Source organism: Strix aluco, chromosome 7 (genome assembly GCF_031877795.1).
Source record: "Strix aluco isolate bStrAlu1 chromosome 7, bStrAlu1.hap1, whole genome shotgun sequence".
In the NCBI taxonomy this organism is placed as follows: Eukaryota; Metazoa; Chordata; class Aves; order Strigiformes; family Strigidae; genus Strix; species Strix aluco.
In genome coordinates this window covers 11,019,134-11,044,768 of record NC_133937.1, presented here as the reverse complement: position 1 = coordinate 11,044,768, position 25,635 = coordinate 11,019,134, and the positions used below count along the sequence as shown (strand labels likewise).

General features: G+C 40.1%; 1 protein-coding gene across 1 annotated transcript; it reads left to right on the top strand.

Moving 5' to 3' along the window:
- The first annotated feature begins 2,728 nt into the window (after window positions 1–2,728).
- MMRN2 (multimerin 2) lies at window positions 2,729–25,207 on the top strand. Its single transcript, XM_074830435.1, has 7 exons — window positions 2,729–3,088; window positions 15,231–15,353; window positions 17,630–17,736; window positions 19,173–19,241; window positions 20,494–20,667; window positions 21,779–23,689; window positions 24,701–25,207. Exons 1-7 carry the CDS (start codon window positions 2,805–2,807, stop codon window positions 25,087–25,089), a joined length of 3,057 nt encoding a protein of 1,018 aa, XP_074686536.1. The 5' UTR covers window positions 2,729–2,804; the 3' UTR covers window positions 25,090–25,207.
- The last annotated feature ends 428 nt before the right edge of the window (window positions 25,208–25,635 follow it).

Sequence of the window (25,635 nt, the reverse complement as noted above, 5' to 3'; positions counted from 1 at the left end):
AACATCTGAGAAGTATCAGAGCAGCTCCAGAGCAACTCCGCACTGCTATTATCATGTCACTGACTGATGGGGTTTCAAGCATACTTTTGGAGTAACACTTATTTCCAAAACATTTCCCAAACTATGTTTTAAATTTGATTTATCTTGCACATTGCTTCCATTTCAGCAGGTAAGGTACACCAAGCCTACACCAGGCAACTGAAAAGTGAATAGATATCTATTGATGTTAGTGGGTGCACAGCTGCCTTTTTCATCTAGAAGGTACCCCCTAGGAGAGGCTGACCTCAGAAAGCAACAAGCAAATTGTTACAGCAAATGTCCTTGTATGTTTGTTTTCTGTGGTTCCATGCTGAGGCACCAGCTCAAGAAAAAAAAGAGGCAAAGTTGTGGTGTAACTTGTTCCCAAATAGGTACACTCCTTGTACCTGTTCTCTACAGATGTTAAAGCAAGAAAACTTACAACTCAGTCTGCCAATAAATCTAATGTTATGAACCAACAGTATAATCTGAATGTTATTCAGACACCCCATATACGAACAGCTATTAGACAGAAACCTTAACTAGTGTTTAGAAAGGAAGGTCCTTCGAATAATTCATGCCTTCCATGTGTACATGGCAGCATCCTATGCTATGCCCATCACAAGGAAAGAGATGACAGTCCCTGGTGTGCTCAATATTTTAACATCTTTCATAACTGCTACCAAAAAGTCATGCTAAATTATTAACTTGGAAATGGCTGAGCAATCTGTGCCTCCTGATTGCTGCGCTCACAGGCAGCACCATTACAAAGGCACAAAGAATGGGTTCTTGCACCTGAAGGAGCAGCAGATGTTCCAAGCCAGGAGAACAGCAGAGAAACATTGCCCCACCACTTGGGAGGTATCACATCCATGAAAAATAAAGATTTAATAGAAGAGTTAAAACTAAGTGGAAAGGTATATATTGAAAGACAAGTCCAAAGGGTTTGGAAGAAGGTCACAAGTGGGACAACTTCAATATCTGTAGTACAAAAGCACTTTTCTGCAAGACACAATCACAGAACAGTTCAGGTTATAAGCCTGTTGTTTGTTTTGTCTCATGTTTGTTTCAGTTCCTTCCCAGTAATGGGTCTTATTAAATAAACAAACATAATGCTTAGGTCACATCCAGCTACTTGTAAGAAAGGCACATTTGTATGTGAAACATGACACATAAAATATTCACACATTAACATCTGTTATAGTAGGATGCACACAATTCTGAAATAAAAGCAGGAGGAAGGAACAGAGAGAAATTTCTTATTTCTTTCAGTCTTCAGTCCAGAACTTGTGATTTAATCTCCCTGGAGAAGTGACTACAATAGCAGGAGCAGATTTTGCCCTTAGAATTATCAAAATCTCTCCCTACCTTGCCCCATGTGCCACTGTCGTTGTCCTAGTGTTTAATTGCTCTTACACAGTGGTGTCTGTCACAGGTCAATAAGGGCATTTCTGCATTTTTGTAGGTTCTTCCATTAAGCATAATAGAAGGGCAATCAGAAGGAGAGGGGTGCAGATCCAACCAGTGATAAGGAGATGCAAATTCACAGCCTTTAATAAGAGCACCTTCCAAAATCCTAGAGAGATTTTATCCTCTATTTTTCATCTGGCATTGGAATGACTCCAGAAAAGCTTTACATTTAATGCTCTGCAGGATGTACTGAACTTTGGGCTGTGCGTCTCATCATTCAAACTGAGAGATGATCTAGCAATCCTGCACCAGCATTCCCACTTGTTTTCTCAGTGAAGCATTGTTCTCCCTCATTTTATTCTTAAAAATGCCAGAGTGCATCACCCTGTAAGACAGTGAGAAAGGAAATACAGTTTACGATAGCAACAAAACTAAAAGCAGCACCATCAAGTAAAGCAAAAGCAGTAAGAAAACTACATCCAACCTCCACAGCCTTTTTTAAACTTATTATTAGGATGTGGTGACGCAGGTAGCTCTTTACAGCAGCTCTTGGCAAGTGTTTTTTTGTAACACTAATTAAAAATGCACAAAAAATTTAGGCATGAGATCCAGAGATAACAACCCAAACAGAAATCTTAAAAATGCTCAATAATCCTGACCTCTCTGAAGGACTACTTCATTAAAATCTTCCACTAAAGTGGGAACAGAGTATGATTCACAGAGCTACTTTGCAAAAGCCACACAAAAATTGATGTTTATAAGCTCTTTTTTGCTGAGCATTTACTCTGATTCCCTTAATGCCCATAATTTGTTGTACCTACCATGAATATTCTGCCACTAAAGCCAGAGTATTTCAGCCTTTAAATCATAGAAAAAAACCCACCATGTGCAGACACTGGAGCAAGCAGGCCTGTGACATTTTCTGGCACTGTAATGAGAGTCTGTTACACCACTCAATATTTTCTTTCCTTTCTTTTCTCTTCCTTTCCTTTAAGCTAACATCCTTTTCCTGTGCCTGAGGGAGAAGGCAGTTGATAAAAGCCGAGTTCCTGTTCACAGATAAGTTTAGAAGGCAGCCAAGCTCAGAAGTTCCTTCAATAAGCTATATTCCTACCACCTTTTTTCCCCCCCTCTGTCAGAGACATTTGAGCCCCACACAGGAACCAGACTCACATTGTTCAATAGCCACGGACGTTTCCACAGTAGCTGGGAGGGTCGAAAGCTTTTTCCGCTCTTTGTTACAAATATTTTTTTTTTCCTTCCTTCTTCCAACTTTCCAGTTAAAGAATATTGCCACGGCATTCCTGAATTAATCCAGGCTGAGCTTCAGAGAAGAGAACAAGAAACAGGTGTAACTGGGTGGGAAAAACCCCACAATGCTAGTGAAGCTTTTGCTCATCTGTAATACAATAGGATTGGCAAAGCTGGTCAAACACTCAGCCCATCATGGATATCATGATGGTTCAGTGCACAGCTCAAAGCCACAAATTTATGAGACCTCTGCATACCCCAAGAGGACTCCTCTGTCACACGAGAAAGAAGGTTATTGGCAGGCAGAAGGGCTCAGGGAAGACACTCCAGATTACCCTTCAAGTGTGATCTCCTCACATCAGGAAGAGAGAGAGGATTTTGAAGCTGCGAGCCCACAGTCCCGAAACGGGTAAGTACCCCAATGTTTTACATGTAATGATAGTGCAATCCTGTCTGATACCTTTATATCCTGTTGGTAAGGGACCATTTTCAATAGAAGTTTCTCATTAAAATATATTTTAGGGATTGATCTATATCCAAACAGGATAAATGTTTTAACTACAGAAACAGAAAGCTGAATTGCTTGTGGAAGATGAAACCACAGATGGGACCGGCTCTTTGACTAGACCGAGAGCGCAGAATGGGGTTAGGGGTCTGGACACACCTGGCAGATGTGAAGACTTCCAGTTCTGCTGTAGCACCATAAAACACAACACTATTTCTGGCAAAGCAGAACTAGAGGAAATTCATTTACTGACTTTTTCTCACCACAAACCAATGTTGATTATTTTCGCTGATCATTGCAACCTTTGCCTATCATCAGAATGTGCCTGGCTGCAGACTTGGGCCTAGGAAATGGAGAGGGAAAGACAATGGCAGGATGTTAGCAAAACAAAAATAGTGAGGAGTAAATATAACAAAATAAGGAATAATAAATAAGTTTGAAAATGACTACAAATTCAACCTGCCTAAAAGGTTTTCATGACAGTGGAAAGCTTTTCATAGTAATCTATAGCAGAAGAGTAGCCATCCTGAGTGGAAAAGGCATGTGCTTCACTAGAAAGGTTTCCAAACACTGTGATTTTTGTAAGTTTTACAGAGCACGTAAGTAGGTCTCCAAATGTTTAAAATAGATGAAAACCAAGCATGACAGTGAATGAATCTTTTATAGCGCTGACGGATGGGTACTGCAGAGCCCTGTTTGGGAGAGCTGAAACAGCACAGTGAGTGCTGTTCACAGCTCAGTGCTTTAGGATGCCCTGGTATTTTTCCCTTTAAATGCTCTTGATGAAAGGAAAAAAGGGGGATGGAAAGAGACTATAAAATCTTGCTCGTGTCATGCTTCCCTTTCATGCAAACTAAAGTATGCAATCTTGTTTCTAATATCATCTACATGTAAAATTAAGGCTTCCCTTTTGCATGTAACATGGTGAGCATATCAAAACACCCTTGTCCTTCACGCTACACTTCCCATAAATCTGTACCTCTCACCATTAAGTAATTTTCTAAAGCCTGTAAGTGTTGACTTCCAGTTTCCTAATGGGTAGTGTTCAATAACGACATGCACTGTTAATTCACCAACTCCTGGCTAATGCATTTCAGACACTGTCAGAGGAAGAAAACAAGGTCTAAGTGGTACTCTGGACTTCAACATTATACTGCAAGGTGGTAATCATTTGATTGTCAGCTGAAATGCCAAAAGCATTCTGAAAACTATAAGTACTATGAAAATTCAGCAATGTAGAAAGGTATAGGTCAGCAAGATGCTGTAAAATACTGTCCTAATAGGGATTTCTTCCTTTGCTATGTAACTTTGTTCAGTACCAGCTTGTGTAATTGAGTTCAGCACCAGCTATTACTCACCCTAATTTCCTTCCAAGAAGATAAATACTTCCTACTTTTATGGAGATAGTTTCATAATGATTCAAATCATAATGTTCTTCCCAATTATAAAGCTATGTTGATGACTACAGGCAATCAAAATGTAGCCTGGCAGTAGCTTTAAGGTATTTGTTCTTTTGCTAGAGCTATCACATTTATAGTGCACGCAAGCCCAGGAAGCTGGTATATCTTCTGAAATAAATTTGAGACTTTGAGAGGAATTATGTCCAAAAGTGAGGGGGGAAGAGTGTGAATAAGAAGGGTCAGCACAGCTCCCCTTGTAACTGCACTCCAAATTCTAAAAGTATTGAAGATGGTTGAAGCAATGTATCTTCAGAGCCTGAAGTCCTCAAGTGCACATCAGGTGCTCATGGCTGGAGTATCCTGCTTTGCAGAGACAAAGTTGTCATGAATCTGGTACTTCCTCCCTACAAGTGTCACTTATGCCCTGGAAAAAACATCGAGGAACTGGGCTTATATCTCTAAAGAGGAAAGCAAGAAGAAAAGCATCAGGAGTTATTCAGGAATTAAGAGATATAGGGGGACAAATGCTATAAAAAAGCCCAGGGTGGTGGAGAATAGTTTTCCACCAAAACTATGTCTCACTTCTAGTTTGCTTTTGAAATAAGAAAATACTTTATTTTCAGACCTAGGAAACAAACAAACAAAATCTATGGTAACTTTGTCTCTGAGACAAAGTTTTGACTCTCATCATTTCCTAACAAAAATGATGTTTTTTTCCAACCTCTTGCTATTTTCCCTATTTTTAGCAATAGTGGTTGTTACAAAATATTATCAGATTTTAAAAAAAAAGTGTATAGTAGTATTTTTCTTCTATTGTAGTATTATTCTTGTATTCAAGTAGTTACTTGAATAATTGAGTCCATCATGACTAATATGTCTAAGGTAATTAGTCAGACAGAATCCTCTGGTTTCTGTTTCAGCATGTGAGGTGAAATGACTCATTAGCTCCCAGTCAAATACTTGGATATGTTACTTTACTGATGAATTCCTCTCAGAATGACAAGATTATTCTAATAAGAGTTTTAAAATAGGAAAATCAGTAAGAAGTCACTGACCTTTAGGTGACTTTTTAGAAAAGAGAAATGTGTCCTTTTGTTTCAAATATTCTTTAGAGGAAGAACTATGCAACAGCTTAATATCTCAGCTATTGCTTGTATCTGAGTGAACAGGAGAAGCTCTGCATGTTCTAAGTGAACAAGTGTTTGTACATGTTACTTACAAAATCAAAACTATCAAAAGAGGCCAGTTTTCCAAAGGAAATCACCTTTTTTTCTTCTTTTCCCCCTAACAGTTGTGCCTCATATGAGCTGGTCAGTTTGACTTTAGATATTTTATTCTATAGCTGAGGTAAATATGTCCATGTGTCCCCAAACTTTCAGCAGAACTAAAAAGCGAAATGAAAGCACAAGTATATGAAGAGATCTGTAGTCTAAAATTGCTGGACTATATTAGCATTTGTTTTAGCAATGAAAGATGAAGAGTAAGAACAGTAAAAACAGGTTCTGGATTTCATAAATACTCAATGCATAATAGCCAAAATAGATAATAAATAAATTTTCACAGTTCATTCCCCATATAAAACAGATGCCTAATACAGAACTTCATAGGAACCCCCTGTTGTTACAGGCAGCTAAAATGAGGTTTGAAAAGGTGCTTGGGACATGACCACATATGTGGAAGTTCTAAAATTGACAGGGTAATTATCAAATAAGAGCTTGCATTAGGTTTGCATTTGCTCATCACCTACTCTAATACTTACCACTAGGTGTAACCAATTCAGCTGCAGTCTGATCAGGTCATATTGAAAGGGATAATAAGTAAGTCAATGAGATAAACACCACTATTGTTATCCTGACAATTGCTATGTGGATGACACACCTGATAACTGGTGAAAAGTGTCCTAAACTGACAAGCCACCTTGGAGATTCTTCTTTCTTTAGAGCTTCTTCCATCAAACACTTGGTACTGACACATGCCTGAGCAAGTCATGGTGCTGAGCTGACCTCAGGGGAGCTGGAGGAGAGGGCCATGGAAGTGTACAGCTGCGTGCCCTCCCTTAGGCTGTACAATTCAGACCCAGGCAGACAGAACTGGACACACACATCCTTGTCCATGCAGCTGTATGGGGGCCAGGAATGTGGTGACCCAGCCTTTGAAAGGAAAGGTTCTCTGTTGGTCAGAGATTCATGGAAAGACCTCTACCCTAATTACACTCAGAAGGGCTTGGTTTTTCTCCCTACAAACAGATTATTTCTCAAATCAAGCAACGCACTGAAGCACCGTTAGTGGAGCACTGTAGCCCAAGTGCTTTTCTCAGCACTGAGCAGAATCGCAGTCAGCTGGCTTTAATCTAATCCATGTGCCCACAGCACCAAGAACAGTCAGACTGACAACTCAGATTTCATGCACTTAGTGTTCCTATTTCACTAAAAAAAAGATAAATGAAGCATCTAAAAGGTACAATCCCATCACATGCTAGGTCTGACAGCAAAGCCCAAAGGTGCCTGTACCCACAGCTGGCCTGAACTGCCTGTCAAGTAACACTGTAAACCAGATCACTTAAGCATTCCAGGTTAAAAATAATCTCAGGAAAAAGCAGATGTTATTTTTAACTTTCCTCCTCAGTAACCACACTGGAAGAGTTGGTCCCCAAATGGATGGCTCATCTAGTAAGAGAGAAATGGAATGTGGTGATGAAATGGGAAGAAGCAGAGCAATTAAAGCTAGTTTCCCCATCTATGACAAAGTCTAACAGAACTTCTCTGTCTTTCCAAAAGTGTAATCATTGCCAAGTAGCCCCTGTTTTGGATTTACCCTCCAGTTGGGTAGATGGTTTAGTTTTCCTTCTTTCTCTTTAATCCACAAACATGCACTCAGCCTGTCATCTATGGGGATTTTTCTTAAAATTACAATGTGTCTGCAAAAAAATGAAAAAACAAAACCAAAAAAATCCCCAAACCCCACCATCTGAACTGTAAGTAGGAAAGGCAGAAGTCCTCAGCATAAGTAATTCCTTAATTGTATTAACATATTTTGAGGTTTGGACACACAATTCTGTGAAGTCACCCTTAATTAGAGGAAGGCTTCCTGATGTCAGCCAGGTGCATTGTTATCTCACTGAAACACACACCTCTTTCTCTAAGTCAGCACCGAGACAGCCACAAAGAAGCAGGCCTCTTTTTGTGATTACCCAGGGTGTCAAAATGCAGAACAACTATCCTCCAAAGCGTAGACAAGCAGAGAAAACCCAAATCAGTCTTATTCTAAGGAAAGTCAGAACAATGTTCAATCTTAAGGGCTTATTTTTTTGTCCGCTTTTAGAGGAAAACATCCATTGGTTTAATTAAGACCAGTTTCACTCTGACTCATCTATTTTTTCAAAACTAGACCGGGACTTTCTTAGGAAGCTTATGGAATTTCCCACAAAGGGGCATAGAACATATGCTTAACATAAAACAGGTCTGGATGAAACGCAGCTAAATGTGATCTTCAGCCCCTGACATCCTGCAAACTAGTGGAATGGCTATTGAGTGCTCAACAATAGTTTTCACAGTGCCAAGTTCATTAACAGAAGCAATGGTTTCCCATCAAAGTCCCCATTAACACGTTTGATGCAAATGACATAGCTTCATTGCATGCAATACAGGAGTTATCGAACCCTCTGTGCCCAAAAGATTTTTTTATTTCCCAGCTCATTAGTGCAAGCTGCAGCAATTCATTCTTCCAGCAAATAGCAATGAATCTCTTGATTCAGCATAGCCACAGCACTATTACCACGTGGATCTGACATCTTCCTACTTGTGTGGGTCAATCAGTGGCCAACCCTGAACAAAATTACATGCATACCCAAAACATGATCAGGGAAAGCCCTGTCTGCACCCTGAGTCCATGCCATCTTGCAAGCTCGACTTCCTGCGCATCTTTGACTTGCTGACATCAGCACAGCTGTGCTAGCTGGTGGTCACTGGCTGCAATTCCTGCTTCAAGACAAGTTCTGACAAAGGAATGAGCATGCTATACTAGGGGTGAACTTAAGTCTGCAGGAGTCAAAAGATGAAATCCACATGTAAGCTCCTCTCTGAACAGGCTGTAGAGCTTCTATTGTGGGAAGGATAATATAAACAAGGTAACGGCTGTGGATGCTTTGTGAAGAGGAAAAACCTCTTGCATTTATTTCTTTGAAGTAGCTTGTACAACAGTTGGATTTGGCTCAAAACCAGCTCCCAGCCAAGCCTGCTTTCTCTTGAGCTCCTGCTCCCAGTGAGGCTCCAGGTTCAGGACTGGATTTTCTCAGAAAGCCTTCACTGCACTAAGTTTTTAGGACGTTCTGCAGGACAAGTCCCAGCTGATAACAGACTAACTGGCACTACTGTTGGAATAAAAGTGCCATTCAACCAGCATTACTTAGGGCTCTGGAACACTTCCAGCACTGTGTGGAAATCCACATGTTTGAAACTATCACTGCCATTCTTTTCAGCCCAGCTTGTTGAGGTAAACTGCAAATCAATCAGTCTGCTTAAACCCCACTGAAAACTAGAGTGGTTCGTAGGATCAGTCGCAGGAAGATCCCAGACCCTGAGAGGGAGCTCTACTCATCCTAATGGAAAGACAGAGAAATATGGGTTTCTGCTGTCTGATTGTAATACAGGGCTCCTGGTCACTCAGGAAGAGCTGGAGAATTCACTGATAGACCACCAGTGATCACTCACTGTCTGCAAATTAAAAACCCAGTGGCATACCATGTTTCCTCAGAAAACCAGCACCTTTTTCGGCAGCTAAACACTTTCTGCATTCCACAACAAACAAAAAGATACATCTGTCTTAAAACTGATGTGCATAGTCCTAGTTTAGATTAATTTAAATGTGGTATTTTACCTTTGTTTTATTGAGGCTGCTTTTTCTTGTCAGTGAGAATTTTGCACTGAGAGAAAAGCAGAACCTAGATTATTCCACAGCTAAAGCCTTATTCTTTTTTTTTCCTGCTTCAACTGGTATAAATTAGGAGTCATTCTGTACTAGTCAACTGAAAATCACTTGTTTAAATTAGAAGAACATAGTCCTCTATTATCATCTTGTAGTACATTTAAGCATCAATAATTGCTTATCTTGGTGCCTTTTACACTGTGTAGAAAAAGAAAGTGCTATGGACCTGAAAAGTTTTGCACCCTGTCAGTGGTAGCCACAGGAACGGCTGGACAGTTTTCAAAGTAATTATAGAAACTGGCTTCCTTGAGAACAGAAACCTGAGGAAACTGATGTGAAGGACAACTCAGTTGTACTAGTACAGCCAAAGGAATAACAAAACTTGTGGAAAAACAATGTCCTGAGAAGTCCTGAAGCTTTTGTTCAGGCAAAAATTCCACTGACCTAGGAAGCATCTAAAATTATGCATTGCAGCGTCAGTCATGAGAACTGTAACTAAGAAAAATTAAGTATGTAAGTACCTAGCTGAGCTGGGGGGCATTACTCACACTCCCTATCCTGCTGCAATCGTTGGTGTAGCGGTGTATGACAAAAGAAACTACCCCATATTCACCTGGGCAGAGTGATAATTACTGCAGACCAGCCATCTTGATTTATCTCCTGGTTCTGTGGGCTTTATTTTGTTTTATATGATATAAGGTGGCCTGGCCAAATCCTAGAATCAGAGATAAAACTGCCTGCATTTTGCTATGTTTCAGTCAAAGCTGACATATTATCCAACATAAGAAAAAAAAAATTTCAAGATCAGCTTTTAGTGTAAAGGCCTAAGAGGTTCAAATAAAAGGAGATTGTGCTAAGCTAAATTTGCTGAATCTTATTTAAATACAGAATGCTTTGTCACCAGATGTATTTAATCTCAGACAGTAGAATACACTTGCCTCAAAATAAGGCAAAGTGGATAGATGCATAGGAAGACTCTATTCAAATAAGGAGATTAGTAAAAAACCTAGGAAAAATACCACCTAGTCTAGCAAAGAAAATTATTCAGATGCTTTTTTCTGGTTAAAAAAAAAAAAGAATTATTTGCTTGAGATTTAAAATAGAAAAACTGAACAACGGAAACATCTGTAGCCCTAAACTTGCTAGGGTTCCCGCAAGCGTTGCTCTAACTTGCAGTATTGTGATAAACTTTACCATTCACCAGACTGGAAAGCTCTTCTGCTCTCCTCACATGAGCAACTTCTTTCTACTCCTCTCTCTCCTTGGCAGCAGAAGCTTGAATAAAAAGGAAACTGTATTAAAGAGAATAAAAGCAGAGAGTGTTAAATTGGTTATATATTCATTCAGTGAATGAAGCGACATAATTACAAAGATGGGAAAAAAACATAGAAGCAGAACACAAAGCTGCTGTGTTCCAGAAACCAGCTGAATAAAGAAAGTGCTATTTGTGAAAGAGCAGTTCTTTGAAACTTCACAGCCTGATTCAGAGCCCCCTGGTGCCAGCAGAAGAGCTGCTCACCTCACTGAACTTTAGATCAAGCCTTTCTGTCTTTACTTTGTGCCACTTAATGTTAAAGAATGACATATCTTCCCTCAAGGCTAATAGAATTAAGGAGTATTTTTAGTTGCAGATAGCAGTTTCCTTAAAAAAAAAGCATTTGACAAGAGGGGCAAAAAATACTGCGATATAATTTCACCTTTGCACACATTACAGATAGAAAAGATAGGCCTTATTTACTTATTCAATGAAAGAATAAATTTTGGTAAGCTTCATGGAACTTGAAACCACTAAAAGTTTTTGTGATTAAAACTGAAACATGACAATATGTAGCCCTTCAGCTCCACAAACAAGCTTTTAAGATCAAGTGAGAGAATTAGCGAGCGGGCACCAAAGAAAACCAGACACAAAGAAATATGATCGCTGTTAAAGGAAGTTTTTATTGAGAGTCTATCAAATTCCCCTTTTTCCATGCTATTCATTCTGCACAATACTAATAACTGTCCAAAGTAGGCATCAAGTTGGGAATCGACCATTGATTCAATTTTTGATACAACACGACCCCTTTCTACAAGTGGGAAGCCCACCAGTTACCTTCAACACATTAACAGGTTTTGAAAAGGAATCCTTCTGTTTTCTGTTAAATGTGTGTACACATTTACATGTGCAATATAGCAAAAGTACTCAGAGTCACACAATGCCACAATCTTGCTCACACACGTGTTGATGCATGTACATGTTTCGTATAGATTTGTATGGCTTACATGACTCAAAGAACTTGTTTGGGAGCTGTGTATGATGAGAAAAACAAATCAACCCAAATGATGATTCATGGGGAGTGGATTGTTTTCATTAGGAAAGAACAAAACAGTAAAGTCAAAGAATCCTATTTTAAAAGGATATTTCCACACTGAATGCAGACCCCTGCCTGGATCTGGCAGACATCCCATGGCAGACCCAAGACACTGCACCCAGCAGTGATGTCAGAGAGTTCTAGGAGTAGCACCTGGTGACTTTATTTCCCCAGAAAAAAAAGCAGAGATGATTTGAAGGGGAAAAGTCACTCCCAGCTATGGCTTGCCAGGCACGTGAGAGAGGACAGCCTAAACACAAGCACAAATCAGGTCTCTGTTTCAGAGTTATTCAACTCATACCAAGCACTGAAAAGTGGTGCAGCCTTTAGAGCCTGGCAGACTTATGCACACCTTGGAGGCAGACATCAGCCAGAGCACGTGTGTTGGTCTGCTGGCTTTGACTGAATCGCCTGGCGATCCAAGCAGAGTGTTTGACTCTTGAAGAACAATGATTTAATAAAAACTTGAGGATTTGTCTTCTGGTTCAGTCCTATAGGAAACAAGACTCCCATTGATAATAGGCACAAAAATTCCCCCAGTCACTTACAAAGGCCTTAAAACTACAGCTCATCAACCCAGCTGCTTTGGCTTGAAATCACAACAAGGGCTGCAGCAGCCTGCATTCCTGTTCAGCTTTCCTAGCGCCTCAGGCTTTGCCAGATTCCTGCCTCTGCTTCTAAGAGATGCAGAATTTTGCTTGCATGAGTGTTTGCTGAAATCACTATCACATTTTCCTTAAGAAACCAGGGAGCAAAAACGGTGGTCTATGTCCCAGCAAGTCTGGTGAACTGTTCACAGCTAGCCCAGGCTGTCTGCCCTTTCCTCCTGGTGTTTCCAGCTTCCTTGCAGCTTCCTCCCCTTTTCCTGGTTGCCCAGCTGCTCTGGCCACAGCTTCTGCTTTTGTGCGGGACTCAGTTCCCCATTGTTTCTGTGACTCTCTCAGAGGGGCAAACTTTTTCCATATATGCTGATTATCAGAGATTTGGTTCCCGTGTTCCCATTTAAAAATATACTGCCTAAAGTTTAGTTGTTCGTTATCAGACCCAGCTCTCTCCCACACACAATGCTCTACTCTATTATAACACAAGCTCTGACAAGCTTATGGAGTACAAGGACCTCCTGATGTCTCTAAATACCCCAACTGACATGATCAGTATGGTAGAAGGTCTGATATTACTTTTGTTCTGAGAAACTAGTGTTGATTTCTTACAGGAAAGGCATTTAATAATATGCATAATGACACATAATATGATTTCTAATTTTTATCCAGGCTTCATTTAAACAGATACGCTGCATATATTGACACCAGTAAGCTCTAAGACTCATAGTAAAGGCTGCAAAGATACTGGATGTTGTTCTACTGGAGATAGAACAGCAGACCCCTAAAGAGGCCAGACAGAGGGGAAAAAACCCAAATCATGTGAAAATAGCACCTGCTCACTCATCAGATTTACTCTTGGGCATTAAAACTTTCCAGCAACAAACTTTCAAGTACTGAATTGTCAGTGGCAGTATCAGGAAGAACAGTGTTAAAAAACCCGAAAACATAATGACCAGTACTTGCCATCACTAATATACTTGTCACATGGACATCTAACAGAGCAGAATAGCTCAGTTTTTTGAGATTCAAGTGGTCGTCAACCAGAACAGCTGATTTCATGACAATTAGAGAGCTGTTTCCTGTGAAGATGTTTTACCATGAGGGAGTGATGAAGGCCTCAAATCCCTTTTGCAACTGATTTCACACCAATGTTCCTGTCTGGAAAATAAGACTGTAACTTAACTGGTGTTTTGGTTCAGAATAGTTAACAGCCCCAACACAGCGAGCATCAAGGGATGTTTAGAGGTGGTGCAGGTTCTGCTGTGAAGGGATGAGCTGGATTTCATGGGTCACATGGTGGCACAGGCTGTGGGAGGTCACTGCTTCAGAGTGTAAACCACAGAGGCTGAGCTGCCAGAGTTGGTGTGCAGCTGTAAGCCCCTCATCCCTCAAAGAAAATGCATCTTCTTTTGAAGAGGGGAACTCAATCCAGTCCCTGCTTCCATTTTCCAGGATAGGAACCAGTCAGGTTAACTATGTTAACCTGGCAGCCAGTTTGGACCCATCTATATATCCAGATGCTCTGGAAAGTTAAGGCAAATTAGCTGCAACAGTGAGGGCGGTAATATATATTTTAATTTCTCTCTCCCCACTGCTCAACCCCAACTTTCCCTAAGGAAGAGGACTAGGATATTTTAACATCAGTGTGTTGTTAAGTGACATGTTGCAACTTCCTAAAGGCCCTGTGTGCACACAGTTGTAGAAATAACCACTACAGATGCTCTCCTACAATAGGCAGGACATGTAGCCAAACTGTCTTTAAGACAGATCATCTGTAAAATGCAATTACTGGTTGAGTGACTCTTCCTCAGAAGGTTTTGTAGCCAGAGTTAAACAGTGAGAGAGCAGGAACCCCTTGTCTCCCTATAGCTTCTTTGTCCAAACAAAACTGTCACATCCCTTTTCTACTCATCACTATCCAGAGAGAATGGTAGGATCCCTTGGTGTTTAACTGGTGAACTTCTGTAAACACACTATCTGAAATGTGTTGAATACATGCATAGTTTATGAACAATAATTGCAGTTACTAATTAATCAGATGCTAATAAATTTTTACACTCTGAGATTAATAGATGCCTATTTAATTCTGACTTGAAAAATTTACTGGACTAGTAAAACTCAGTTGTCCTTGCTAGAAGCATAAAACTAAACCCCAAGAAGCATAAAACTAAAACCCTAATTTTTCCAATATTGTTTTGCTGTAAGAGATGAGAGAAATTATTTCAAAGCTAGTCTAATTAATAAAATTATTAATAAAATAATGTATTAATAAAATAATAATTACTATATTATCTTGAAGAAGTAATACTTAGGAAGACATTGATTATTAATGGAGTTCATGTCAGATTAAGTTTTCAGAAGCAGTCTGCCTCAACCTGATGAGTCAGTCATTAGGCATCTGAAATGGCAACATGTCAAGAAAGGCAATTTGATATTTAAAGTGACGTTAACCTGCAGGTTATCATGGGTTGGAAATTTCTCCTGCTAAATGAAAGGGCTGGAAATGGAACTAATGCATCAAAGTTCAGACAATCAACCCTTTAGTAACAAACTCAGATAAACATCCCAAATGAAAACAAATTAACTGGGAGTGGAAGGAGAAGCTAACATGCATTTTCCATTTTCCTCATCATCCAGCTGGGGAAGAAAAAAAAAAACAAAGAAAAAAAATAGAAGGCACTTCTGCATTTCACTCTTCTTTGGCACTGTTACAAGCGGAGACTTAAAAAGACCTATTTCAAATTCCTTTCCCATGTCTGTCTTCCACTAGGAACTGGTGTTCCTTCCTGCAGTCCCGGTTGGTAACATACATAGAAGCCTGCATGAAGGAGAAGTACATTGTCAACTCCCAACAGCCCTGTCTAAATGGAGCACCAGACTGCCAGAAGATCATGTAAGTATGCTAAATAAAACCACTGAAGTAAACAGAATTTTCTCTGAAGTATCTAAACGATGTTTTCAAAAGTATTTGAAAGTATTGAGAGCAGCCCTGTGGAGAAGGACTTAGGGGTATTAGTGGATGGAAAACTGACCACGAGCCAGCAATGGGTGCTTGCAGCCCAGAAAGCCAATGGTCTCCTGGGCTGCATCAAGAGAAGTGTGGCCATCAGGGCGAGGGAGGTGATTCTCCCCCTCTACTCTGCTCTCATGAGACCCCCCCTGCAGTGCTGTGTCCAGCTCTGGGGCCCCCAACACAAGGACACGGACCTGCTCGAGCAGGTCCAGAGGAGGCCATGAAGATGATTGGGGGTTGGAACACCTCCCTCATGAGAACAGGCTGAGAGAGTTGGGGGTGTTCATCCTGGAGAAGAGAAGGCTGTGGAGAGACCTTATAGCTGCCTTCCAGTACTTAAAGGGGGCTACAGGAAAGGTGGGGAGGGACTCTTTATCAGGGAGTGTAGGGAACACAGGTCTTACGAGGAGCAGCTGAGGGAACTGGGGTTGTTTAGTCTGGAGAAGAGGAGGCTGAGGGGAGACCTCATCGCCCTCTACAACTGCCTGAAAGGAGGGTGCAGAGAGCTGGGGATGAGTCTCTTTAACCAAGTAACAAGTGATAGGACAAGAGGGAATGGCCTCAAGTTGCACCAGGGAAGGTTTAGACTAGATGTCAGGAAGTATTTCTTTACAGAACGGGTTATTAGGCAGTGGAATGGATTGTCCAGGGAGGTGGTGGAGTCCCCATCCCTGGAGGTGTTTAAGAGTAGGGTCGATATAGCGCTGAGAGATATGGTGTAGATGGGAACTGGCAATGCTAGGTTAATGGTTGGACTAGATGATCTTCAAGGTCCTTTCCAACCTAGTTGATTCTGTGATTCTGTGGGATAGGATGAGGGGTAACAGTTTTCAAGAGGGTAGATTTAGATTAGATATAAGGAAGAAATTTTTTACTGTGAGAGTAGTGAGACACTGGCACAGGTTGCCCAGAGAAGCTGTGGCTGCCCCCTCCCTGGCAGTGTTCAAGGCCAGGTTGGACGGGGCTTTGGGCAACCTGGTCTAGTGGAAGGTGTCCCTGCCCATGGCAGGGGTTGGGACTAGATGGTCTTTAAGGTCCCTTCCAACCCAAACCATGCTATGATTCTGTGATTTAAAGACACATTTTAAAAAGAATTAAAGCATTTGATTGAACACCAAAGTGATGTAGGGTCTGATTCATGTACCTAAGTAACCTGGGAGAACAACTGCCTTTCCAAGTCATCAAGTAGAGGACTGCAAGGTGATGAATACCTTTTCCATGATTTTCAGGTCATAATACACATGCATAACTTAAAAAAATCTCTGCCTGTGGCCATCAATGAGACCATTTACATGGCAGGAGTTGAAGATGTGTAATCGCCCAAGTGGTTAATCTTCTTTCAGAAGGACTGACTGCCCAAAGAGTACTGGTAAAAGCCAATAGTGTACATTAAGGTATCAGGACTGACATTTTTGAAGTTGGGAGGCATTGACTGATAACACACTTTTGAAGTAAAATAACATTTCATACTCATCTACATGTTTTCACATCTATGTAGTTACTTCAATTGCAAAAGTGCTTTTGTTATTTGTTAATACAATTCATTTCTCTTTGAACAAAAAAAAAGTTTCATGATTATTTCTAGTGGAGTTTTTAAACAAATTTGTATCCTCCTCGGTAGCTGTGACATTTTGGAATACTTGTTTAAAAATAGAACTTTCTCTACAATTCATAAGAATATTACAGACATTCAAGTCCAAACTTCATTGCAAAAGACTCTAATATGATAAATATTACCATTGTGTTTCTGATAGTTACATAAATTTGTCACTTGTGACATTTCTCAGACTTGTGTCAGATCAGTGCCAACACATTTGGAAAAAAATCTACTGAAGAACACTAATGTGTGAGGCAGACCATTGGAGCCCTGCTCACTGAATAGTAGTAGTTACATTCTGTCTGCATGTAAGACTGCGCACACACCTCCTGTTGTAAACAGTAATCCTGAAAAGCAATTTTGTGTAGGGGAAAAAGAAATTGCTGTGGACTCCCTAAATGTTTTACTAAGCAGCAGTGATAGTTTGTGGCAAAGTTCTTAACTGTGCTCTGTGTTAAGTCATCTTGGCACCAGACTGCTGCTAGAGTCAGTGAATTTACCCCGAGTGATGCCAGCTGACAATAACTTGCAATCTAATGCTCAGACCCTTACTCACCAGGTACAGGACAGCTCTGAAGCCAGTCTATCAAGTGAAACAGAAGGTCTTGAAGTCTTTGCAGTGGAAATGCTGCCCTGGATTTATTGGCAAGGACTGTGAACAGCGTGGTAAGGAGAGCTAGAGAACAAGCGTGAGAATTAATGACTAAATGCCAGTCACAGTGGCAAGAAATAAGTTTGTCTATTTGTTTTTCCTTTTTTTTGTTTTTGAGAATTGGTGCCTTATTTTCTTTGGTCTACTATCCTCAAATCACTGATACCTTGAAACAAGGAATAATTGCAATTAGCAGCTAATAGCATTAACTACTTACTCTTGTGTTAGTATCAGCTTTGTAATCTTTACACATGGAGGAAGGTATTCATTTGCCAGAGGGGCCTGTCGACGTACAAGTCCATCTAGGAATGCCTAATTCCAGGTAGAAACTGGTGACATCAGAAAGCAACACTAGTATGTGAAATGCCCCCACAGCCAGCCATCTGGCTAGGGAAATCACAACGTATCCAAGCTCCAACAAGCTAGGCAGCATTCCCTCTCCAGTCTGCACTGCTGCCTCCTCTCTGCTTACCCTGGCCCACAGATACCAGTTCCTAGAGGGGGGAGCAGCTCTACAACACAAGAACAACAGCAGCCCAGAGTGTTACTTCGATAGAAGCTCTAGCAATAGACTTTACATACAGTAAACTACTCAACTCTTTGCACTGTTGAATAATTATGTGTGCGGCTGCATCGTTATTACATGAGAGAGATGACAGTGTGGTTTAAGAACTGGAGTGCTATATGGTATTGGCAGGATTTAACAAATAATACTCCAAAAGCAGAAAGAGAATTTAAACAGATAAAAGGTAATTCCCTCTAGCAATTAAGGCAACCATAACAAAAAGGGTAAACATCTGTGTGAAAATTCTCACACAATCTATGTCTATCTCACCTACGGACTCCACAGATAAAATGGGAGTGCCTGTTTTTATCTCTGTAGGTTTAGCTTTTCTTGACAGATAGCTTTTATTCATAGATTTATCTCTAGGTGATGCCCCAGCCTGACCTACATTTATAATGTTGGAAAGATAATTACCAAATGCAGTGCTTCTAGTTTAGTCTCTCTTTTTTTACACTCATTGACCAAAACCAGCTGCTCCATCTTTCTCTCTTCATTTGTACAGCATCACTCACTGTAGTTGGTGCCAACAGAATGTTCAGGTAACTGTGGAACAAGGAAGAGGAATTTGCAGATCTTTTGACAGGACTTAAAAAAACCCCAAAACATCTATTTGCAATAGACTTATTTCTTAGGAGCAGTAACTCAGCACAAGTTAAAAAAACCTCACCCTACCGCATAGCACTACCATTTATGCAATGTTGTATGCCAGTACTGCACCGCAAGCAAAGTAAATTCTCCAGACAAGATGTTCTTTCCCTAAGAAATGCAGAAGCCTGTCTCCACATCAGGTACACTACACATGAAATTGCCCTGCAATGCCTTGCTGAACTGTAGTAGTTTCATAATCTAAAACATTTCCACAGATGTATTACATCTCAATTGCAGATCCCAATTTTATTCTGGTGCCAAGAAATCAAACAGAAGGATGGGAAGAAGAGGAGTTCTCAAACCACAGTATGTGCTTGAAATTATTTTGCTTGCTATTCTTTTATCTCTCAGTCACTGATCAGAAAAAAAGATGTATTTTTAAGCTGCAATTTTAACATGATAAACTATGGACAATATCTCTAGTGAAAGCAATATTTATGAAAGCTCTTACACACCTACATTTATTGGCACAAATGAGCACTTTTGCTATAACACTACATGAATGCTTGAGACAAAGCATCCAAAAGTTTCAAAGTTGTATGCTGGCTGGTCATCAGCCATACCTAGTGAGAATGCCAGCTGGTACAGAGCGTTAAACCTTTCAATGGCATGGATATTTTACCCCTTGCTCTGCTAAGTGGATTCACAGGTAAGCACACCATGCTTGCTCACAAGTCTACCAGAAAAACAACCTATTCAAAATGCTATTTTAGAGCAGCTACCCAGTAGCTTTGAGATTATTATTATGAGGTACTGTAGATTCGTATCTCAGGCACTCCATCCTACCACTCTCAGTATCCAAGAAGGACCTTTCCTCACTCTCTGGGAAATGGTGTGGCTTGCAGTGCTATTGAGTATCTCCTAGAAATTGGCTTCAGGGTAGTATTGCAGGCCTGAGAGTCATTTTTATATTATGCTCTCAGCACTGAATAACCAGTTGCTTTACACAACTTAAATTTATAAAACATTAAAAGTCAAAGGTAACTCCAGAGGGTAAGAGGCCCCCAGGATGGCACAGGTGGGATATACCAGTTTCTGCAACTCTCAGTGTACACTTTGAAACCTACAGCTCAAATTAGCAGGTATTTGTTTAGAATAACATCAGTTAATGGGGCCCTCAGTGAGAGTCAGCTATGATGCTTACACAGTATGCTTCTGATTCCTTAGTGGAACGCCCCAATTGCTCTTTCATCCTCTCCTTTTATTCTGGGTTGTTAAACCTTGCTAACCTTTCAGTCAGTGGCTTGAAAGGACTTATTATTCCAGAACATTTTTATGGCATGGGGAAGATTTCAAAAGAAGAGCATTTTACTGCCATCATGGCTAGCATGGCTGAAGTTCTTCTGTTAATATTTAAATATGTTTTCATCACTGTTGAAAAAAATCTTTGCAAAGAAACTGTGAGTTAAGGTGCTATAAATCAACAAATCCCCTAAATGTAGGTGCAAAATTTTCAGAGCAAGAAGCACACAGGTGTTCTCAGAGGTCTTGTAGGAATACCTGTTGCCTGGTCCCTGCACTCCATTGCATGACTTTGTTTTTTTAATCTTGTGATTAGTGTCAACATCAGTGGATTCAAGAGAAATGTTGGAAATCATTCAAAATCATGAGGCTTTACTGGATGATCTTCAAAGTGATATTCATCAAGCAGTCAGCAACTTAGGTGACTTACAGAGAATATTTGAAAACAACGGTACAAGCATGGTGTTAGAAGTGAACCAGAGCAATTCAGGTGAGAAGTCTGATGCAGAATATCAGCCAGCCAATAGGCCCTGTAAAATGACATGGATCAGAAAACTTGAAAACAAAAATACCCTGATATTCCTTGGTCTGCTGGTTGGTTCTAAAGAGAGAAAAAATGGGTGCAATCCCAACACAAATGAATGAACCAAATTCAAGAGTAACTTGAAATGGGAACTGAGGTGAAAAGCAGATTTCTGTTGTACTTTTCTGGAATTTTAGAATTCCAGAATAACCACAGAATAAAGAGGTTTCCTATTCTTAAAATTTGTTAGCTTACTATTCTGCTTCTATGGCTTCTTCTCTTCTATGGGGATGCAGAGTTTAGGTTTGGTTTTTGTTCTCTTCCATGCTCATGCTATACACTCTGATGTGCAGAGTATCAGACTGGTGTATGTAAAAAAATGTAACATTCAACCCTTCTCTTGAACGTTGCTCCTGCTGTACATAGGAGTGGGAAAAAAAGTTACGGAATTTGAACTACTAATGTAAGCCACTGACTCACAGAAACATCTTGTAATGATACAGACTATTGCCCTCAGTGAACTTGAAAGGCGCTCAAGTTTGAACATTAAAGTTAGAAATCAAGCCTTAGTATAATTTACACCTAGTACAGATTTTTCAAGTTATTTATTCCTGGCCTGGAATATTCAGCTGTTAAGATGCTGTATAACTTTGTGAAGTAAAAGGTGCACTGTAGAAAGCATCAGAAAAAGAACAAAAGCATCTGAGATGGTCAAACAAGCAAGAGCCCACCAGCTAACTGTTGTAAAAATAGGCAGTTATGGCCACTTACAAAACTGCTTGTCCAGGAGTTTCAAAATGGAGTATTTTTATGACTTAAATGTGGCAGTCAATACATATCTAAGTTATTGTCTGCAGACTCAAAGACACAATGTGCTTCACAGTAACCTTGATTTAAAATTAGGCTATTTTTGCAATTGTCAAAATTTATCATGTGGTCAGATTTTGGGGAGTAACACCGCAATTACTGTAGAAAAACACATACTTGAGTTACACTGGTCAAATAAGATGGGTTCCAAAAGCAGAATTTAATTTTTTTTTTCTTTTCTTTTTTTTTTTTTAAAAAACTGTGTTAACAGATCTACAGGAAAGGTTTCTGCAGCAAGTTTTGTTTCCCCATGTGGAGAATTTTCTAAGGAAGCATTTTAACCCAATGTGGGCAAACTTCAACAGAAGCTTACAGAACCTCTCAAACATTGTAAGAAACCTGTCCCTTGATGTGGAAGCCAACAAGAAAAGCATAGAAAGATTCCAAGAGAGCACTGTGCCCAAGAAGGAATTCCAGGAGCTGGGAACTAAGTTTGAATCAAAAGTACAAGAAAACATAGTCAAAGTCAGTCAGGTGAAAAGAGATATAGAGAACCAATTACAAATGCAGCAGGCTAGTATTCATCATAATCTCACCATGATCAAAGCAGATACTGACACAAAGCTCAAGAAGCTTCATAGGATACAGCAGTCCCATTTCTTAGCTTTGAACAACAGCCTGGCAAACATGAAACAAGAGCAGAATAACCTTGAAACTAAATTTGAGACTTTGAAAAAAAATTTAACTGAACTCTCCTCACATCACGGTCCCAAAGATGAAAATACGCAGTTAACCATCAGACAAATAAATGACATTCTGGCAGGGCATGCAAAGCAGCTTAAAGAACTTTACATGGAGTCAGATGTGGCCTTTCAGAATATTGAAGTTTTAGAGAGGTGGTTTAAGGAGTTAAAAAAAAATATCTCAAAGTATAGACCAGAGGATCTTACAATAACTTTAATGGAGAAATCACTTATTATGGAAGAAAACAGAGCAGCAATGGAAAGGCAGATATCAGAGCTCAACTATACTCTCTCAAATCTTCGGGAAAACTATTCAGATCTGTTGAGATACATGGAGGAATGTAATTGCCAGAGAATATCTTCTGACACTGATGTACTGGAGGAAGATTTAAAGAATATCACTTATTCCCTTGAAGGCACCCAATCAAACTTAAAGGATATGAAGCACTTAGAGTCAGTTTTCAGAGATCTCTTGAGGAATGAAATTGAAGAGCTCTCCTCAGCTTTTCCATCTATCTATCAGTCCCTTAATCTCCGTCAGGAAGAAAACAGACAATTTCAGTCACAAGTTGCGGCTTTTTCAGAAGACATAGGCCTCTTGAAGATGAAAGATGAAGAAATTCATCGACACATCAAGTATCTCAACAGTTCCTTTGGCTCTCTTTTGGAAGATGCCATGCGGCATGAAGCAGCGCTGGAGGCTTTACTGGGAGAAGAATTTATGGAAGTCTTGTTTGAAGAGGATCCTAGTATCCTAATATCATCAGTATTTCAGCTGCAAGAATCTCTCAGACATATCTCAGATAAACTCCAAGAACAAAATGTGACTTTAGAATCTCTTATTAAAAGATTTCATCTCTTGGAGAGAGGTCAACAAAATAATCATGACGTTCGTACATCTCCTAAGCATCCCAAAGAAGAAACCCAAACATCCTCTACTCTAGATGAAGTTAGTAGTCAGCGCAGCATGGTAGAACATATGGAACCTAACTATGAGGCTGCCAAAGATGACTCCTTGGATAGCTCAGCTTATAATGATATCATGACTCTGAAGAATGATATCAAACACCTGAGCTTGGCAATCAAGAGGCATGAATCCAGAAGTGACCTGAATCTCTGCTGCAATCATACAATAGCAAATGTAATTGAGCCACTCAACATTTCTGTGGAAATTCTCTCAGCAGATTTAGCAACCATCAAGCAGAAGATGGAGGAACACCTACTGATTTTTAAAAAGCTATTTGGAAGCAATGAAGAATTAGTTGCCTCAAATATAAGTCTGGATGTTACAAAGATTCAGTCAATGCTGACCAGAAAAGTGAGAAGGCAACAGAAAGGTCAAAGCAAGCAAAGAGACAAGAAAAAGTCTGAGAAGAACAGAGAAAATATGCAAATGATAAGTGGAAAAAATACAGTGCAGACAGAACTTTTGGAAAAAGGTGGGTTCTTTTCTTTTACTTGCTCGTGTGCAGGTCTAGCTTCTTTCCGGGCTCTGCTAAAAGTTCCACACACACAGTATATTAGTTGATACCAGTCAGGTATCTCGTAGGATGCTGGAGGGAGAAATTCTGACATCCTCCCCCTTCATCAAAATAAGCAGTTTGAGTGAGAATCAAGTTGATACACTGCTGCACTTTGCTCGAGGCCAATAAAATTACACCCATTATAGCTGCTGGGAAACTGGCCTTAAACTAATTCACTTCAGATGTTTAGAACACAAATTTTGTTTGTAGATGCTCATGTTAATGCAGTAGCAGTTTTCTCTTTTGAAGCTAATGGGGAGTGCTAGGCTTCCTGGTCTTGCTTCTTTTTTCTCTATTGAGTCTACAAGGAGCACACTCAAAGCACCAAATACTTCCTAATGCAGACGGATACATTAAATGAACTTCTATAATTTGCACAAGTGGAATAGGGAGGACTGACCAGAGAGCATACTCTCTCTCTTATGGCTAAGCTTCAGAGACAAGTTTTCAGCTTATACTTCACTGTGACTGGCCAGTTCCTTTTCCCGGTAAACATGTGGCCATAAGCACCTGGTAATTACAACCATCACAGCTTTAGCATTGGCTTTTAGGGTTGTAACCCCTGTTATATGTCCATAACATAGAGCAAAAATCAGAACCTTTAGGCATCTGTTCCACAAAACTGTAGTTAAGACTGAATAAGCAGAGAATGTATTTAAAACTAATTTATTTTTAGGACAGCAAGAAAGTGATACTTTTTTTTTTCCTGGGTGGTCTCAGGCTTGTACTTTTCCAAGAGCAGTGGTTCAGATATTTCCAGGGAACCATTTGATCTAATCCCAGGCACATATCCATTTCAAGCATTTAGCTCTACAAATGGGCATACAGAAATCAGGCCTGATAGGGCTTCACCCTACCTCCCACGCTGATGATCCTGGGGAGAGAAGAGTGCTTACTGTTAAAATCGTGTTCCTCTTTCTTTTTCAGACTCATTGGTGGCATTCCATGTGGGATTCTCAGAAGGAAAGGATAAAGAAAAAACTCTGAGGTTTAATGAAACTTACCTCAATTATGGAAACAGCTATTTCCCTGAACATGGCTACTTTAAAGCACCGCATAAAGGCGTCTACCTGTTTGTCATCTCTGTGGAGTTTAGTTCAGGACCAGCATTAGGACAACTCTCCTTTAGCCGTGGGTACAAAAGAACTCTCTCAAGTAGTCAGAGGAAAACGCCAAATGGAAACACCATGACTACTTTTGCTGTGGCGGAAATGGAGAAGGGGGAGAAAGTATGCTTTGAATTGCTGCAGGGCTCTGTAGTGAAACGGAGTCCACCTGGGACAACAATGGGTGGATTCCTAATATTTAAAACTTGAATAGTGACATTTTGGTTTTTATTGATATCCTTCCATAGATGCAATGGATCAATTCACTATTGCTTCATCTGTGATGTATCCAATCCTACTGCATGTGTTTAAACATAGCACTACCCTAGATTTGTCTTCATGCTTCTTTTCTGGAAGTGTTTGGCTTTTGATTAGTTGCATATGAGCAGCAATGGGATTTTCTTTCAAGTCATAAGCTAATGGTTTGGACTCCAAATGTATCAGCACACACATTCCCAAATCCTTCCACTGTGAGAATTGCACCTAATTAGAAAAATGTTTTGTGGGACTTTCTTCACATATAACATAAATAATTTCTCCTTTCCCCTGGCAAGAGAGTATCCTCCCATGGCAAATATGCCCACCACTGGCAAGGAAAAGATTTTAGGAAGGACCGTACATATCAACTCTCATATTTGGTGAACAGTAGCTTAAAAACAAGAAGATGGGACAATTTTACCTTGTAGTTCTCTGTGGACCACAGACAGTCACAGGCTGTCTTGGAAACTTCTGCAACACACTCCAATTCAATGTTTC